The sequence below is a fragment of the Lynx canadensis genome, chromosome A2, assembly GCF_007474595.2.
Source record: "Lynx canadensis isolate LIC74 chromosome A2, mLynCan4.pri.v2, whole genome shotgun sequence".
In the NCBI taxonomy this organism is placed as follows: Eukaryota; Metazoa; Chordata; class Mammalia; order Carnivora; family Felidae; genus Lynx; species Lynx canadensis.
This window is the reverse complement of record NC_044304.2, coordinates 84,367,844-84,388,321: the sequence shown is the minus strand read 5'-3', so window position 1 is coordinate 84,388,321 and position 20,478 is coordinate 84,367,844. Positions and strand designations below refer to the sequence as shown.

The 20,478-nt window shown below is 34.3% G+C and overlaps 1 protein-coding gene across 6 annotated transcripts in view; it reads right to left on the bottom strand.

Annotated features, from left to right (window-relative positions):
• Positions 1-20,478, bottom strand: part of CD36 (CD36 molecule) — a 75,711-nt gene that overhangs the window by 19,240 nt on the left and 35,993 nt on the right. For 4 of the 6 annotated variants that reach the window (XM_030307848.1, XM_030307847.2, XM_030307849.2 and 1 more), the window contains exons 2-4: positions 11,656-11,749; positions 10,965-11,170; positions 1,318-1,478 (exon numbers count right to left, since the gene is read on the bottom strand). In XM_030307848.1, coding sequence (XP_030163708.1) covers positions 1,318-1,478; positions 10,965-11,084 — 281 coding nt within the window. In that variant the 5' untranslated portion in view covers positions 11,085-11,170; positions 11,656-11,749. Of the gene's footprint in view, positions 1-1,317; positions 1,479-10,964; positions 11,171-11,485; positions 11,580-11,655; positions 11,750-19,283; positions 19,654-20,478 lie in introns of those variants that run through there. The other 2 variants (XM_030307846.1, XM_030307850.1) reach the window with 2 other exon arrangements.

Below are 20,478 nucleotides of genomic sequence, written 5' to 3'. Positions count from 1 at the left end.
ACTAGGACAGAAAAGGCACCAAGGCCCTCTGTAGCTTATATATCACATACTATGGCAGCAGCCACTACCTTCACAACTACTGTTATTTTATTATATTTTGTGTGTGAGTAGTCAATCTAAAAATATATTAATGCATGGAAAAGAAACTATATAGACTATCTAAAACAGATATTAAAACTATGAATTATATGAAATCATAATAAATATGTAATTTTGTGATAAGAACTGATCAAAGTAAGTAACCAGTTGTAATTATCCTTGGGGGAAAATCACACATTTGTATAACAAATGATACAGCAGGACTTAATGGTGTTCCCACATGGATATCATAAATCTAATCCTTGGTTACAGTTAGTGCTTTTAGCACCTCAGTCCCCCCTTGTGTTACTTCGATAGTTGGAGAAAACACATAGTATATAATTTAAATAAGAAATAAAAATACATACAAAAATCTAGGAGGTACATCTCTTAGGTCTGTGTAAACATAAACAATCACTTCATATCCCTTGGTGTCAGTTTTTTAGTATACAAACTGAAAAGTCCTAGCTAATCATTCCCCTCTAGTTCTAATACCCAAATATTCCATTTAGAATTGTGTTAAACTATTAGGGTATATAAGAGAAAGGCATAGCATTTTGGTCTCAGTTCTGGAAAAAATATAAGAATGAAGCCACTGAATCAATATAAACACCCATATGACTTGGAAATTAGTTTCTAGAAATCCTTAGCAGGTACTGCGGTTACATAAAATCAGTTTAATGCTGTGGTTCTCAAAATTGAGTAAGTACTGGAATCACCCAGAGGATTTGTAAAACTCATTGCTGGGCTCCAACCCAAGAGTCTCTGATTCATTTGATCTGGGAAAATCTGCAGATTCTCAGAATTTGTGTTTCTACCAAGTTCCCAGGTGAGGCTGTTGCTGTCGGGTTGGGAACCACACTTTGAGAATAACTGATAAAATGTATGCAATTTTAGGATCTTAAAATATTCTGGTTCTTAAAATTCTGATAAGATTTTTTCTATTATGCATGCATATGTCAGAGTTGTTGAGAATATATGTCATAAGTGTAAAACACCCGTGACTTCTTAAATGTAGGGTGGTTATCTGATACTGCTAAATTTATAATAAAATCTGTATTTCTTATAATCATTAAATCCTTAAATCAGGATTCCATATAGGCAGAAACAAAATATTTCATGATATTTTACTGGGAAACAGGAAGAAGTACATCTGAAAACAATGGCATTTTTCAAGTGGAAGTTTTTCAGAAATATGTATGGTCAAGGAAAGAATGCCACTTATTTGTGAGGACTCACCTGTACGTGTAAGGACCTCTTTGTTTAACTTTAATTTTGCTGCTGTTAGCTACCACTTCCTGTGGGTTTTGCACATCATAGATCCAAAACTGTCTGTAAACCTCTGTGCCTGTTTTAACCCAATTTTGATAAGCAATGGTACCTTCCTCGAGTACAACCTCCTATGAAAAAGAGAACAAGTTTGGGTTATTTCTCTGTAGTAAATATGGGCACCTCTGGGAGTTTATAACTTTGTTAGCCAAGGCAAGGACTAAGCTCAAGTACCTTCTTCATGAGAACCTTGCCACACAGTTGCAACAGAAATGTTTTCAAAAAATTACTATAGCAACCTCTTTTTGTCAACCTTTTACAAAGGGAATCAGGGTATAATATTGCAGACATGGCTGTTGATGTAAGGCCAACCATTGGCAAGCTTTAGAGTGACCCTATATTGCAACAGTTATAACTTATTAAGCAAATTTTATTAAACCTAACAAAGTTCCTACCAGGTTGAACATTAACTTCTCTGCTGTCCTCAGATTGATGAGACAAAACAGAAAAAAGAGAGAAAAATCTGGTGGTATTGAAAGCTTTAACTTTTCTTCAAAAGTTGGACACTTCAGAAGATGATCACTTAACATTTATTAAATTTAAAAAAATTTCTTGGTGAAAAACACAAATTTGACTTCTTCTCTTCAAAATCCTTCCCAATCCCTAACTTAGTATATATGTGACAACTAAATAAGACGTGTTTCCAGAAGCTACAACAGTCTAATGTTATTATTAAAGTTATTACTTACACAATAAAAGGATGAAATGAGGAGATTATCCTATTATTATTTTGTGGAATTCGTTAAAAATCACCAATGCGCCATGTAGTAAAGATAAACAAGTGGGAAAAAATGTCAATGAGGTAATCACAAAACCTCATGTTAGAAACGTGTTCCCTTGCTTTAGATGCTGTGGAACTGGATGGAAAGTCACCAAACCACTCAGGGTCAATATCATTATCTATAAAAGAGGTGGTTATAGATGATCTCCCAGTTTCCTTCCCCGGCTTTCACTCTCTTAGCCCAAAGTCTATAAGGCTATAGTAACTAGAGCAAACAAAGGTGATTTGGTAGCAGGCAGTATTCCCAATTAAGCACCTTGGGAAGAATGCCTAGAATGGAAAGCTCTACCTTTGTGCTTGAGGAAGAGGAAGAAAAGTATTTCACAGAAAATGAATCCCAACAGATCTATGAATACAGGAACAATCTGATCTATTTGTTTCCTTCACCTGGAAGCATCAATTCATAGAATGATGAGTCAGGAAAGGACATTGAACAATATCATATTTTCTAGGAGAGAACACTGAGGCTCTGAGGAACCAGGTGGCTGGCCCATGGGTAACCCAGGCAAATAGTAGCAGAACTGTGATGAAAATCTAGTATCTGACTCTTAGACTAGTCCTCTTTCATACCATGCTATTACAGTCTTTTAGTTTTCCTGTCACCTCTGCACTTAGTTGGTAGAAGTAAGATTAAGTTTCATATCTTCAGGATATTTTACTTATTGCTTAATCCAGAGAATAAGGAAATTCCTTAGAGATGAACAGGGAACCAAGCTGAAATGCTATTACAAAATCCTGTGCTGTTGCAATGCATTTTCACTGGGTTCACTGTTGTGCTCATGTTGATGTTAGACCATTACTTTTTATGACCAACTGTCCTTGAAAAACTTTTTATTAGTTCCCCAAAAGTCTTATTTCCAATAGTAACAAGCTCCATATTAAGACAGAGTTACATGCAGATCAAGCATGTAAATATGTTTGATGAGATCGTTGAAGCTGAAAACTATGTTAATTTACCAATTTCAAGAGATTTTATGAGGGGAAGATACAGACGAACTTACACATTACTACCTTTGCACTATACAAATCTTAAGGACAATGTAATATCAATTATTTATCATACACCTCTTAAGGCACACATTTTACGTTAGTTCTTAACGCAATAAACTCAATAAATGTTTACAGAATTGAAAAGGAAAAGTGATGGAAGATACTTGGCAGGGCAGAAAACCTCCCTAACTCTAATGTGTGTGCATTTAACATCAAAAGACTAGAAGTGCATCATGCCTTTCTTCTAAAGGCCAGGAAACACTTTGCCTTATTTGTCGATCTAGAGATATTTTTTAAATGGCAAAGACGAAACGCAAAAAGTTGAAATGAATGCATTGAATTATTAGCTGTTAGAGTTAGAGTCATCTAACCCCATCTCTATTTATTCAGAGATAGAAATGAGTCCTAAGAAAAACAGATGATTAGTCAATGTTATAGGACAACTTTGTAGCAGGTAATGGAGAAATCAGGTCTTTTTACTCCAATCTTGCATAGTTTCATAATGCCATCGTTTGTTCAGAGCCAAAGAGAAGAACATTGAAGCAGTCAAAATAGGAATGCATTTCTTCTGATCCTAAGACTACTCTATATATTAGAAAATTGGCTAGCCACTCCTTGAATACCAAGACTAAATCAAGCCACAAGTTCCCTTAATTTTAAAAGGAGCAAAGGATTTTACATCATTTGTGAACTTAAAAGGCCTTAAAGTTAAGTTGGATTTGCACTAGCTAGCCAATCTTGCAAACCTTTCACTAAGTTAGAAGTACAAAGCTGATAAATGAGCACATGAAAAAACAATATAATTCAAAATCCTCTCATTTGGCTGATGTCTACATCAGTATCTGTCCCTGACTTTAAGCGTGTAGACTAGTCCCAGTGCTGACTAGATTCCAGACTAATGACACTCTTATGGCATGGTCTCCAGCTGGGTTGAAAACTATTGGCCTTTGAAACTTCTATTTTGTTACATTAATGTGAAAGCAGAAGTTTGGAATAGTAGTATCTTCTACTTTGTTACATACTCACTAGATTATTGCTTTTGCAGGAAAACAGTGCCCATCACCACCACTGGCAACTTTAGGGTAATTATTAAAATGTCCTTGATAACTTCCCATGGGTGGAGTAGATAGAGTACCAATGTGGAAAATATGTTGTCCCATTTCTCAAGGATCTTGTAAAGTACTAATAGACAGGATCATGTGTAGCAGATTTTAACCTATGAGTTACATTTCCTTATCCTATCCCTACCCTGAACATATAGAGTGGCTTCTTCCCTCCGGGTACAGAGTAAAGTGTTTAAGAATGAAACTAGATCCTATGGGTTTAATCCCCAGTTGGGTGCCATGGTAACCATTAAACTTGGGTAGATTATTTAATTTTTTTATACCTCAGTTTCCTCATTTATAAAATAGGGATAATAATAATATTAGGTTGAACCACATGAGATTAGTATTTTGAAACTCAACATGAGTTGAATATGGTTTAATTGAATATATAGCCTCCTAGCTTCTTATAGAGATTAATAAATGCGAGCACTTAGAACAACAGTGTTAGCACAGAGCTAGCGTTCAGTGAATGTTGGCTATTATACAAATCCTATCTACTCTTTGGAGGAAGAACTCTAATATTTACTCTCCAGAGTAAATGGAGATGTCTAACCCAGTCATGTGGCAATAACTCATGTAGTATACGGTGACACTTCTTTTTCTTTAAATGATTTAATCATTTTTACATTTATTTTCACTGCAGTGACATCAAAACTTCCTTAAAATGTTCTGCACTGTGTTTCTTCATATTGAAAAGAGTCTTCAGCCTTTCCAGTTACTACCACAATTTGTTCTGGTTAGGACCAGTTACAAACCATTTCCCCACATTCAAAAAAGTTTGTATTATGTACATGGGCATATGTGTGCATGCATGCTTGCGTGTGCATGCTCACGGAGACTGAATTACAATATTAGTGGCAGCTGTGCTGAGAGTCAAAAAATGACTTCAGTCTCAGATTATCAAGTCATCAGTTAAAACACCAATTTGGGGAAACTGATTGGATTTAATGTTTCTGAAACCCAGGTCATTAGCCTCCAAAATTTATATAAGAACTAATATGGGAGATTCTGCATTTGGCTTGAGTAGTAAATTATGTTGATATGTCAATAAAAATTGGACTGGGGGAAAAATTATATATGCTTACCTGCTATTTCTTGAAACCCTTTTTAAGTAATTTTATTATTGCAATTAAAATGCTAATGTATGTAGTGTTTAATTCATTTTTATGCCTCTATTTTAATTTAAAATTTACTTTGGACTGTTTCATGTTCATGCTTATGTTCTTATATATTATCATTAGCATAATTTATACAAATTATTTTTTCATATCTGGAAATACAATAAGCACATATTATTGAAGCAATATAAATGTTAATTTATATTATTAAAATATGGACTATTGAGTCCAATATTGGCTATTTTAATAAACAACTAATTATTTCAACTTATTTTATCTGAAAGCATGTCTTACAAGTTACTAAAGGATTATTCTTTTCAGGAAGTGTGCAAAGAAATGATGTATAATTCAACATTAGTCTTTTAGGAGGAAAGAAAGAGCTTTAATTTCCTTCTTGGTGTTCTATACTTAATATCATAGGGAAATTAAAATTTATTTAAAATTACTACTGTTATACAATATTCATTAAACATTCATCAAGTAATATTAACAGTGTCAAGTGATAAATTATCTTTTATAAACGGTGGCAGGACTTTGACCTTTTTCCAAAGTGCTGTGCCAGTTTCTATATTTGTGGAAGCTAATGCCACTGACTTTGCTTATCTACATAAGGTTGCATAAATCTGTTGGCTCCACTCTTATCTGTTAGGAATCATAGTCAAAAGTACTGGTAAGAAAGTTCTCAGCTGTAATCCATAAAAAGCATGAAGTCCCTAGAAAACATCCCTTAAAAATTAAGAGTAAAATGAATGCATGTGTATATGTATAGATGTGTATATATACATCTGTATATTTGTACACACTATACACACATTATATATATATTTTTAATGTTTATTGTTAATAAATATTGTTATTTATTGTTAATGTTGTTTACATATATGTGTATATATATACACATTTTATATATATATATATATATACATATATATGTATATATATATGAAATAAATAAATTTTCTGGACCATTTTAGACCATTTTAAATGCCAGTTTCAGGGTGCTATCTCTTTTAGAACTGGAAGATATCATAGAGTCCCAGCTTTGCTTTATGAATGAGATAACTATGGGATGATTTTCTGATCTTTTTTTTTAATTAAGCAACTTAATAGTTTTAAAAGGTGCTTGTATATAGGTAATAACTTTCCCAATTTGCTGTTAGTCAATTAAATGAAGAAAGTAGTCTTCAGTGAGTTTCAGCGGCAAAAACTGACTGGTACTAAAATTATTCTTTATTTGTAAAATAACAGCTTTACCCCAAATGATTTGGCTCTTTGGGTTTACACATAATTCAGAGATTTGACTCCAACTGTATTTCAAACAGATATATATTCCAAACTTACTTTTAGAACAGTTTTGTAAGCTAAAGAAAAAAGAAATACCCTGTATAAAGAAAGAACAAATCCCAGCATCTTTATAGGACTAAAGTTGATAAGATCAACATGACTATATGGAAATCTGAGAGCAAAACCAGGCTTAGTTTTAAATGTATCACAGATTCTGACCATTGGAGAGGTTCTGGTGATTAGTTTTAGGCTATAGATATGTGGCAGGCATACAATATAAACTATCATTTAATATTTTTGGAAACTCATTCTTCCTTAAATCTGTTTTGTGCCTCTTCCTCCTTCTAGGGTCTAGATCCATACCATCCCCTTTTGTCTTGTATAAGATTGCACAGATAACTCATATTTCAAAAACAAGAAGAGAAAGCACTCTATTTCTTTGTTGCATACCTCTCTTTATTACCCTACCCTACTGAATTTATATTTTCAAGAACATTAGTAACCATGTCCTAATCATTATTTCCTGAATTTTCATCTGCCTTAGAGCATTTTCTCTTTCTTTGAGCACTAGCCTTATATTAACCTCCAAAGTAATTACACTCTTCTGTTTTTATTTCTTCATTCATAAAATCATTTTTTTGTTTTTATACCTCTGAATTATGTATAAAACCTATAGTAATCTCTCTGCTTTCTTTTTGTCTTGACGTTCAAGCCATCTAGATAGCAAATAGATTGTTTAGTTTTATCTGTAATCTCTAGATCAATGATCAAACCAATCTGAGTACTGACCTTTGAAATACTGATGTTCACGTCAAAACACTCATAAAACCTCTTTTATTCTCCTAAGATATACATCTCTCCCAATAATTTAACTGGACATCTTGAAGTGTTTTTACCCTCCCTCCTAATTTAGTTCCATATCCAAACTGCCATTACGCTCCATCACCCATTTTTTTCTATGTACTCCACCACACTAGCCCAGAGTGCCTTTGTTACATAATGTGCAGATTGTGCAAAGATCTTTCTAAAAGGGAATCTTAAATTCTCCTTGAAAATGGCCATGTCCTGCATAGTTTTTCCTTGTTTTCCTGTTTTTTGTTTAAACTCTTTTTTTTTAATGTTTATTTATTTTGAGAGAGAGAGAGCAAGTGTGTGAGTGGGGAAGGTCAGAGAAAGAGTAAGAGAGAGGATCCCAAGCAGGCTTTGCACTGTTAGTGTAGAACCCAATGTGGGGCTCAAACTCATGATGATCAGAGCTGAAACCACAAGTTGGATGCTTAACCAACTGAGCCACCCACGTGCCCCCTGTTCTCCTGTTTTTGGTCTCTCCAACTCTTTTTATTGTAGGATCATACTGCACAAGACTGTGTATCATCTAGTCTCTGCCTTCAGATTGTCTAGGTTTTGGGAACTGACTCCTTTTGGCCACATGAGTTGGCAAGTAGATTTAAGGTCTTGTGACTAAAGTGGGTACAATAAGAGGATCTCATAGATATCTGCAAAGATTAAATGAACTAGTATATATGAAGCTCTTCACAGCACTAAATAAATGGAAGCCATGTGATATGAATCGTTAAATGCAGGTTTTGTTATCTCTTACACCTACCAGGAAAGATCCACCAACCACTACTGCCTGTCACATGGCCAATTAAATATTCTTCTTCCTGATGTTCAAAGCTTCATATATTTTACCCCATGTTGTTTTTCTAATCATCTCTTTTGTAGATTCCATATTTTGGGCACATTTGATATGTTCTTCCTTCCCTTTTTACAGCACTTAGTTGCATTTCACACCTTTTCCTATAATATTCTTCAGCCCTCTGATGCCTTTATTACAGCCCTCTTTTGAACTTCCAAAATCTTATCCTTTTTGAAAATCCAACAGTTTCACCTTTCGGAAGTGATCAAATGTTTTGAGACTTACCTTTCTAAATAGCAAATTCCCATATAATACCCTAGTTTCATGGTTCTTTATGTTTTGGTATACTATGCTTTCCCCTGGTTAAATTTTATATTTGTTGAAGTAAAAAAAATATTTTATTCTCTGTCACTATATAAAAGTAAATTTTTGACATCTCAAAACTCTTATTTCCTCATGAACAACTATTATGAAGTTAGAGATATACATTAGACAGTTAAAATAGATGTTAGCTCTTTGCACATGATTGAACAGAAAAATTATCTGTACTAATACTGTTGAATGAAGAAGAAAAAGATAAGTGAACAATATTCAACTACTGGACACCATTTGTGTGTTGGAAAAAAACAGTCTAAAATGCTGTGTAGTGGGAGATTATTGGGAATTTCCATTCTGGAGACTTTTCCAAAAGATAAATTATAGCCTGAGTGTTAGTACAGATACTGTATCTGTTCTTTCTCCACAGAAGGCCCAGAAGGGAAGCAGAATTTGTGCTGTGCAATGGAGCTCCAACTCACATGGTTACATAAGCCCCACCTCACCAGCATCTACCTGTTTCTGTTGAACTGTATCATGAATAATAGCAAGAAAACTGGACATTCCAAGGGAGGGGATGACATTCGATTTCTATCTATATTTATATTTATGTATATATAAATAATATATAAACGTATAATAAACATATATAATATATAAATCTATATTTATACATTATATATGCATATATAAATCTATATTTATGCATTATATATGCATATATAATATATATTATATATAAATAAATAAATATCTGTATGCATCTTCTCCCTTTATCTGGCTTCTCAACCCAAGCACAGCCCCCCACATCCTGCCTGGAGTTTTCCTGTAAACTGAAGGTATGTGGACCCATGTCCTCTCTGTCAAATGCTAAGCAAGTAGAGCTGGGGAGAGGCAGAGGGGGGTGGGGCAGAGGATCAAAAGTAGTCTCGGCGCTGACAGCAGAGAGCCTGATGTGGGGCTCAAACTCACGAACTATGAGATCATGACCTGAGCCAAAGACAGTCGCCTAACCAACTGAGCCACCCAGGTGCCCCTACAATATACTTTTAAAGTTAAATGCATGGGGTTGAAGATTTACAATCTGTTAGCAAAAGATAAAAATGCTTATGTTATTATTGAGTAAATACACACACACATACACACACATATATATATACACACACACATACACACATATATACACACATATATATGTGTATGTATGTGTATATATATACGTGTGTGTGTGTGTATATATATATTAATGTCTTAGTATCAAAGATAGGACAATAGGATGTTATTGAGGTAATGGTTCCTATCTGTCTGTCTATCTATCTATCTATCTATCTGTCTATCTATCTATCTATCTGTCTATCTGTCTCTGCCAGGGCATTGACATCTAAGCAGGCTGAGAGCTGAGGCCAGCACTCAGATAGGTGTTACTTGGGTAGGATTATGTGTAAAAAACCTGAGCATACTAGCCCTGGGGCAGGATACACACTCTCAAAGTTCACAGTTATCCCTGTTCTTATGTTATCTTGTTCTTGGAATGTTCTTAGAAGCGTCACTTTTTTTTTTTTTTTTTTTTTTTTTTTTTTTTTTAACCCTGTCTTCAAACTCCTGAAGCTGATTCAATTTGCCACCCACTGATTTAGGACTTCAGCAAATCTGCTTCTTATTCTAGTCTTCCTACTCTCTCTCAGTTCAAGTCGGTGAGGGTGAAGCACAATAGAAGGAAGGAAGGTGGAAGATGAACTTTACTTTGTTGTGCAAAGCCTGGCTATTGAACCACTCTAGTTTTTGTTAAAACTACAGTCAACTCATTTCATTTATGCTGACATTTGTCCTACATAACATTTCCAGAAGTATTTTGGCAGAATCAGTATAAATGTTTATAAATAGGAATGTTTATAAAACAATATTATGTTATTACATATATTATAAAAAGCAACAGTTTACCAAATAAAAAAATTATACCAGCTTTACCAAAGATTCCTGTTTCATTATTAAACACAATTAATTTTAAATTTATATATAATACACAAAATACACATACTTATTTCTCGTTCAAAAGCTCATCAATATAGTCCTTAGGCACAATGAAAAACAATTATTTCTACTCCTTGTACACTTCTAAACACCTTTGATGAGAATTTGGATATTATACTTAAGATAGTGATGCATTCATGTTAAAAGTACATTATACTTTTAACATTTCTCAACTGTGTGAAGTTGTAATGGCTCATAATCACCTTTGTATTAAAGATACAAAGTTGCCAGTTACCACGAAATACAAATGACAAGAAATGAATGACAAGAAGTATCCTTTAGAATACTTGTACCTTTTTGATTGTCCTCTCAATAAGCATGTCTCCGACTGGCATCAGAATGCCTCCAAACACGGCCAGGACTGCACCAATGACAGCACCAGCGATGAGCCCACAGTTTCGGTCACAGCCCATTTTCTTAATCGGTGGAGAAATTAAGGTTCAGCACCTGCTTCTTTCAAACTCCTAGGTCTGATTAGGTGGTTTCCAGAGGTCTGGTCCTAGCATAGAAAGAGATCATAAAACAGAAGCTTAAATATCAGTACAAGAAGATCAAAGTACAAAGAAAACACAACTGAACAAGCATTTAGCCGGTTATGAATAAATAATTTTTGTTTGATGAAACTGACTTTCTAGGTTACGTCCTCTCCTTTCTTGCTTTTCACTATTTGCCAATGGAAGAAATAAAGAACATTGTCATATAGAGTATTTCTTTAAAATTCCCCTCTTTTAAAATTTTCTTCCTATGGATGATTAACACTGAAATCTTATCTAAGGAGAACTTGCTTACTGTACTTTCTCCCTCATCTACCTACCCTCAGCCCAGGACACTTAGATGCATCTTCGCTCTTTATCTGGCTTCTCCACTCAAGCACAGCCACCCACATCTTGCCTGGAGTTCTCCTGCAAACTGGAGGTATCCTGACCCATGTCGTCTCTGTTCAATGCTAAGCAAGTATGGTAATAGACGGTGTCTTTACTATACCTTATTCACAAGTATACAGCAAGATACAAATTTTATAGGAAATCATCTGAGGAGTCTCAGAAAGAATTAATTCTTCTAATCATTTGTAAGCTATCTGTTAAAAACAAAACAAAACAAAAAAAAAAACAAAAAAACATGGTTACATTGGGAAAATACATTGTCAGTAAATTAATACCAGAATATTGTCTAATAACACCAAAATTATAATCACTATTAAAAAAAATCATGAATACTGAGCTCATGCTTGAATTTTTTTAATAGTGTTAAAAACAAATATTTGAAAGAATATACTTTCAATTTCATTGTTAATAATTGGCTTTTGAATACACTAAAGGTGGGAAGAATTTAAAGAAAATACATAATGAATGTAAAGGATGTTTAATGATAGGCATTTCTTTGCTACTAGTCTCACAGGGTTTTTTTGTTTTTGTTTTATTTTTACATATGAAACTGCAACATTATTTATTTTGTCATCATGAACATTTGATTCACACCAATTCTGTTAAAATCAACTAATTTGTGCCAGTGTGTATTTCCACTAGTCAGTCTTATTTTTGATATCTTTCTATACAGTATGTGGCTATTTCATAAAGATTGAAAGGAAATGATTAATGAAATGAGTGGATTCTATTGTAACAAAGTTAATAAGAATTTATTACTTCTAGGATTTTATTTTTTTTTTAATTTTTTTTTCAACGTTTATTTATTATTTTGGGGACAGAGAGAGACAGAGCATGAACAGGGGAGGGGCAGAGAGAGAGGGAGACACAGAATCGGAAACAGGCTCCAGGCTCTGAGCCATCAGCCCAGAGCCCGACGCGGGGCTCGAACTCACGGACCGCGAGATCGTGACCTGGCTGAAGTCGGACGCTTAACCGACTGCGCCACCCAGGCGCCCCTACTTCTAGGATTTTAGAACACCTTCATATTTTGGTTGTAACAGTATTTTTTTAAATGGGGCTGACCTGACGTTGATAAAGAGCCAAAATGTGCTTTGTAGCTTGTAAACAAAAATTCCCTACTTTATTGCCCAAGGCCATGGAAAACATAAATGCCAACAGAATGGAGACTATAGATAAAAAAAGAGAATCACATGCCAATTATTACTGTCAACACTGTAAATGTAATAACAAAAATTCTACTTTGTTATGGTCTCAGATTTTCCCTCCACAGCTTTGTTCCAACAGAAGTGCCACTCTTAGGATATTCTTAGTACTTATTTCCACTGGAGGAACCGTTTAGTTTTTCAGGAATATTGCTTGCATAGCTAAGAAAATAAGGAAAATTAGACTTTTCCTCAATATTGTGAAGATAAATGTTACAGAGTTTTCCCATGACAATTTTAGTTTCTTATCTTTGTGATCTCCCTTTACCCATGCCTTCTATCTAGGATACTTCCACTGTAAAGGAGGATAAACTGAATTCATTCACACCGAGGTTCTAGCAGCTAAGAAGTATGAATACTATTAATATTACACGTTTTGGGGTTTTTTTTTCCCAATGTAAAAGGACCATCTATAAGCTGTCTAAACAAGTAATTTGGTTTTCCTATGGACTTCCGTATCTCACTGAGCAAGTGGTGTTTGCTTTGTATTAATTGTTTGGAGATGGCGTGTGAGGAACAGCTTTCCTTGCCCTCTGAAATCATGTAACATGCTACCCATCTGGGTGGTCTGTATACTATGGACAAATAGTCATATCCAAGGGAGCCAATTAAGTAATCATTGGCTGAATCATAATTTCAGACACCATCTTCTACGTCTCATTTCCAAGTTATACCTAAAGTAGTAATCAAGACAGGGATCTAATAACGTAGTGTAGTTAAGACCAGTAGACTAGTAGATTAAACCAAAAATTGATGTGCTACTACTCTCTTGCCAGATGACAATGGGCAAATCACTTCATCTTTTAGGACTTGAATTTCCTCATGTGTAAAATAAGATGCTAGGATGAGATCGGCAGTTTTTAATTTAAGTAGCTGAATCAGTTCTTCAGATTCTTACGTGGAAGACCAACAGGCAGAGTGACTGTGGAGTACAACAGTGGTGGCAACCCTGTGACCTTGATTCCCAGCCTGGTCTCCCTACTCCCACATGACATACTCCTCTCTTTGAGGAAGCTCTATGAGAATCTCTGTAGAAATCTATGGCTTTGCAAAGCCAATTAAAAATTGGGAAGGGAAATCCCCAGAGTCAAATTGCAGTTTTCTTTATATGGTATCATGAATCTATTTTTTTTAATGTTTTTAAATGTTCATTTTTGAGACAGAGACAGAGAGAGACAGAGACAGAGAGAGAGAGAGAGAGAGAGAGAGAGAGAGAGAGAGAGAGAGAATGAGCTGGGGGCGGGGGCAGAGAAAGAGACACAATCTGAATCTGGCTCCAGGCTCTAAGCTGTTAGCACAGAGCCCAACGCAGGACTCGAACTCCCACCAGATCATCACCTGAACCAAAGTCAGACCCTTAACCAACTGAGCTACCCAGGAGCCCCTCGTGAATCTGTTTTTAAAAAGCAACTGAAAGGGCATCTAGGTGGCTCAGTTGGTTATGCATCTGACTCTTGATTTCGGCTCAGGTCATGATCTCATGGTTTGTGAGATCAAGACCCTCGTTGGGCCCTGCGCTGACAGCAAGGAGCGTGCTTGGGATTCTCACTCTCCCTCTGTCCCTTCTCCACTCATGCTTTCTCTTTTTCTCTCTAGCAAAATAAAAACGTAAAAGAAACAACTCAAGTATTAAATTTCCCTTTTGGAAAATTATTTTATGTTCTATATAAATATCACTAAAAAACTTCACTCCTATTAATGTCATTTGCAGCTGTGACATATGGAAATAAAATGATTTAAAAATTACATTTCTATGGCTGCTAAAGAATTTTGTGCATTTATCTTCCCTTTTCCAGATTAGGTGCCATAACCTAGTTGTGAATTGGACTTCTGCCAGAATTATTCTCCTTTATTCAAGTAGCCCATGTACTACAGAGGAAAGTTTCTGCAAGGGGCAAAGAGTCCCAAGAATGTCCACTGGAGGACTCAGGCAGCAGCACATGTTGTCCAATACTTCCCTCTCTAAACCTGGAAACTCATGATTATGACTTCTGAGGACCCTGAGCCCCAGGCCTGTCAAGTAATGGTCATGCCTGGGTCCTACATAGGCTCTGTCTGCTTTAAACTTAAAACTGAAGTGATATAGTGTATCCATCCCACTGCTGTTGAGTCAAGCCCATCAGAAAAAAGAAGTATCCAGTAACTTATTTGTTGATCATGCCGTTAGATAGTTATTGGAATAACACTGGTCTGGATGATATATAAACAAAGCTGTAAGTATTAATCTAACATCACACATGTACTAATAGTTTTGAGAGAGACTGCGTTTATGTACTTCTTTCAAATTTTTAACTGATTGACTCACTTTTGTTACTTTGTTCTAAGTTTCCAACTTTTTCCCCTAATAATACCTAAGATACGCGACATTACTTGGGTTCATTATCCTTCAGTGCCTTGAAACCATGAGTAATGAAGTATTGTTATTAAACTCCTCCCTTAGCTTTATGCTTCATATTATTAAATTTAGTTTTATTCACCTGAGGCAAAGGAGGACCCAACACATTATGTAAGACACACGCTGACTACATAAAAGTTCAGGTTACAGCACATTCACCAGTTTTTCCACCCATGTTTATCTTTAGGGAAAAAAAAAAAAAGTGTCGTTTGTCCCCATTCTCTCAAATTTGGTAAGGCTTGTAAATTTGTGTCTTGTGAACTTGGTTTTCTTAATAACAAATTCCTTACATATTAAAATAGTAATTTATTTCACTTGCTAATTTTGGATTGCATTTTATTATTTACTGTTATTTCTCCTTCATAGGAATAGACAAGACATCGAAATCTGCAATTTACTTCTTGTTTCAAGTAAATAAATTTAGAAAGCAAAGAATCATCACAGGTACAGTAAATAAAAACCAATTGCTGAGACTTGTATAAAGCAGAGAAAAGAAAAAAAGGCGTATTTTAAAATATCACTTATCACATACCTTTCTGGAGCCTAGAGGGAGATCAGCTGTATCTTATCAGTTTATAGATTATAAATCCTATTCCTTTTGTAGAATTTGTGAGTGTATTTTATTCCCTTGGATTATCTTTGAAAGAAGGAAAAAAGGGTACTTTTTTTTCTTTACTTTTTTGTTGTCAAATCAGTGGAGTGTTTCCAGAATGAATTTATGAGCATTATGTCTTTCCATTATGTTGGAAACCTGGTGGTAGAAACTTGAGAGACTGAGCTATAAGAAACCTTTCCAGTAAATAGGTCAGAAAATCAGAGAAAATTCTTAGAGAATCTGTAATTCTTCCCATGTGTGATTAAAGCTGTATTCCTTGGGAAACTCCACCCAGAAAAGGCATGACCCAGAGGTAAATTTTCTGGGCTGTAAACTGCAAAACTTGAAAAAGCTTCAGATTACAAAAGTATTTGTACCATAAATGAATGCCAGGGCCGGGATGACATTTTCTTACTCATGAGTGAGTATCTCAGATTTCTTATTCTATCCATGAACTTTCCCCCCACATTTTCTTAGAATTGAAAACCAGACCACACACTTCTGTTTTCAAGCACACACACATTACACTGTTCGTTTGATACACAGCCTTCTTTACCTAATAAATACAGTATCTGCCCACAGACCCCATTTTTGGAGTTTTGAGGGGTGATTAATTTAACAAGTTGTGTATCAATGATGAAAGTTAGCTTTCAGAATTAAATTCCTTTTCACTTTCTGGCCCTACACTGTAACTAGGTGTGTTTACAAAGCCATGGTTTCCTAGACATGAGTAAGATGCAGATTCAAATCCCAGCTATTTGTAATGGGTGTAAATCAGTAATTTAAATCTGGTTGCATTTCATCATGTGGAAACAGAAGGCCATTAGATCAGTTCTTTATAAACTTCTGTTTAGAGACAGAATTCTTTACATGAAATTCCAACATATAAGCAGAAAACCTCTTCTGATAAAAGGGAGCAGGAACTCTGTGGCCCTTTCCCCTTCGTGTCACACTTCACTTGGGTTCTGAGTAATCCTCACAGAACTCAAGGGCTCTGCAGAAGACTCTTAAATAACTAGATGAGAAGTTCTCTCATATCTTTTCTTATTGAAGTTACCACAGTCCTTTTTTTATCATATTAGAATAGGTGTAGCTAAAAATACACAATAGAAAAAAAATTATAAACATCTATAATATGAAACAATAAGACACATCACTAAATTATACTTTTAAAATATTACAATTTAAAACTTGGTGGTAGTCTTAAAAAATTAAAGCAGTAAGTATATTGTACTTCATGTATCATACTAAGGATCCTTCTACAAACAAGCCTGTCTTTTGGAGTACTTGATTACAGGGATTACTATAGGTTTGAAATGATTCTCTTTGATTCATGTTGGTTTAAATAAGATTGTCTAGAGCTCTTCTTGATCCTTGAACCTCAGACAGGAATGCTTTTTTTTTCCCCACCCCAAATTATAGTATAAACAGTAAGATAGCATGTGATCTACAATAGTTCAGATTTTGGAATTTGAAGTCAAGTGATTTAGGTTCAGTTTTGGGTCTTAATAGCATAGTTTCTCTGTGGCTTAATTTTCTCTAAAATGCTATATCACTCAACAGATAAGGTTGTAAGGGGCGCCTGGGTGGCTCAGTTGGTTAAGCGTCTGACTTCAGCTCAGGTCATGATCTCACAGTTCGTGGGTTCGAGCCCCAAGTCGGGCCCTGTGCTGCCAGCTCAGAGACTGGAGCCTGTTTCAGATTCCGTGTCTCCCTGTCTCTCTGCCCCTCCCCTGTTCATGCTCTGCCTCTGACTCAAAAATAAATAAACATTAAAAAAAACTTTTTTTTAAACAGATAAGGTTGTGAATGCCAAATAAAAGTAAATGATATTAGTATAAAATTCTTATCATAGGAAATGTTATTTTGATATGTTATCATGAAATATTATTTTGAACAACCTATTAAACAGTGTAGTGTTATTTTATATTGGTCAAATATTTGTTTAGAAATCTAATGAATACGTAATAGTTTACACGAATGATTATTTGCAAAACACATAGATTACAATAAAATCTGATGAAATTATTTATTATTTATGTATATAGGAACTTAGAGTATCACCCAAATGGAGAGGCATCTGCTAGCTTAGAAGATGCTATTTGAAACTTTTAGCCATAACTTGGGCCAGTGAACTAAAACAGCTTACAATTAAATCAAAATATAGTTACAGAATTCCTTCAGAAACAAAAAATCCACAAGATTCAAATGTGTTGGAGTAAACATGCCCAAACGTTTTCATAAAAAATAAGGGAGGCAATTAGAAATTCTAAAATTTCCAGTACATTCTGCCCACATGTTTTCCAGTTGTCATTATGATATTCTTCCTGGGCTAACCTGTTAGCTGATGGTTGTGTATTTGATTCATCATTGTTTTAGTTTAATCGTGTTTCTAGTAAATAAAAATTTTCCTCATATTTTTTCTCATAAAACCCAATGGACCACTGGACGCTGAATAACAAAACTTTTTAAAAATTTCATTTTGGTTGTTTTGTGAGCCAGTATTGAAAGCAATGTTTATTTTAGACCCAAAAGACGTTACTAACTTAAGACCACAGAGAAGAGGACTGAAAAGTACATGCAAACATTTTTAAAACATCTCTATGTTTCTTGGTGATTCTAGAAACTGTATAAGACTTACTCCAGAGAATTTATGCCATTTACAGTTATATATGAATTAACTTACTGTAATTAATTTGAAACTTGTAATTTTTCTAGAGTGATTTATCCTTTATTTAAACTTGGTATCAACATTCAAGGAAATAATTTGCTGATATTTATAAGCTTCCTAAATAGTCAAAAGTATTAGTTTTGGTTTTTATTTTCTCACCAAATTTTATATAATTTATACTAATTAAATCTAGAATCATTACTTGCAATATAACTTACCATTCCCAGTAGCAATTATAGTATCTTTTTCATTAGAAAAAAATACCTAACAAGAACATATCCAAAATACATATTGTGTTTAACCATGTTACAAAGTCAGGTTCACGAAAACTGAATGCAATTCAGATAAAAATTTAAACACAGTAATGACTCTGAAAAGTAATTAGTTACTTTTCAGTAGTTAATTGCATACTGGAAAGCATATTGACATGAGTGGCAAATCATTTATAACTAATGTATTATATTTGTTTTATGATAATTTTTTATTATTAATTTAAAAATCAGGTATAAATAGCCTATGTGTACAATGAAAGTTTTACAATTTCAATTGGATTAAAACTCATTTTTAAATATTAAAAAGTAAAGGTTTATAGCAGGCATAAGATTTTAAACATCAAAAATAAAATGTCATTGACCATTAGACAAGGTTTTAATATTTTTTAACATAAAATGTAGAAAGATTAGCAACTTGGAAAACAACACAACCCAATTTTTAAATAATGACTTGGAAAAAAAAAACAGTTACAAGCTTTTTGTTGTTACTGTTTTACAACTTCTTAAGAGGGTTTATATAGTAGAGTCATCTATCATTTGGGACATAGAAATCTTTTCTGTTAAAAAAAAAAAAAAAGCATATGACTTACCTTTAAAAAGGCTAAGAAGGATTTTTCAATCAAATGCTCAAACATTTGAACAGACGGTTCTTAGTAGGACCAAATGGTATTCTGCAGAAAAACCCTACACTGAAATCCTCATTACATAAAGTGTGTGAGTTTAAATATGCTTAAAAAAAAAAAAAATCCCATCCCAGTATGTGGTTTGTTGCCAGAGGAATTAGGAAAGAAAAAAAAAAAAAAACCCACACATATCACACTACTGTTATGGCTTTTACTGGTCTATTTTTATGGTCTGGTGAGGACCCATTCCCTATATCTGAGATACTCAGCAGACTTTTTTTTTTGGCCATTCTCCCATCCAAGTAAGTCAGAGGCCAGAGAAACAAAAGGAACTGACTTGCTGCGCTGCCTCTATGTATTCTGTTTTACTGCACAATCATTATTCCAGATGACGAATAGGGTTCCGGGGGTGGAAACTATAAACTGGGAAGGATTAGCAGTATCACTTCTTTGTCATGACTTAGCTTACAAAACTTCATAATGTTGAATTAAAATGTACCTTGCTATACAGCATTAATTTGACGTGCATAAAGACTAAGAAGTTTGAAAATAATTGGAGATACTATCAACAAAGATGACAAACCGACTTTAAAAAAGGAAATAGCATATTGTTTTAACTGGAAATTCTTAACTGTTCATCATTTTCTGTTAGTTTTACAGAAGTTTCATGAGCAGAGCAAAATATCCCTATAAAAACAAAAAATTAAATTTCCCTTAAATTTCTTCAGCCAAAATACAACTATTAAACAGCATTTAAACAGATTACATCTAAGATGACCTTTTAATGTAAAAAACAGCATAAACATAAGTTACTTTAAAAGAAAGGTATTATTTTAAAACCTAATAAAAATAAAAAGCCTGTGGGGGGAGACCCTCAATACTAAGAACCCATTCTTGCAGAGAAATTCTCAAAATCGTGTAAGAGAGATCAAAATCTTTAGACAGTTAAACTGTCATCTATCAGACAGGCCAGCTGAATAAATGTCTCAAAGTCAACCTTGAAATAAAGTAAGCTAACAATAACAGGCAGAAATATATTTAGTCCATTAGATCATATTTAAACCAGTTCTTATCATTGGATTGGTCATGTGGCCCCTTCTGAGTATGTGGTGAATCTTTTCATTTGTTAGCAGTGCAATACAACTGGAAAAGGATTCAAAGT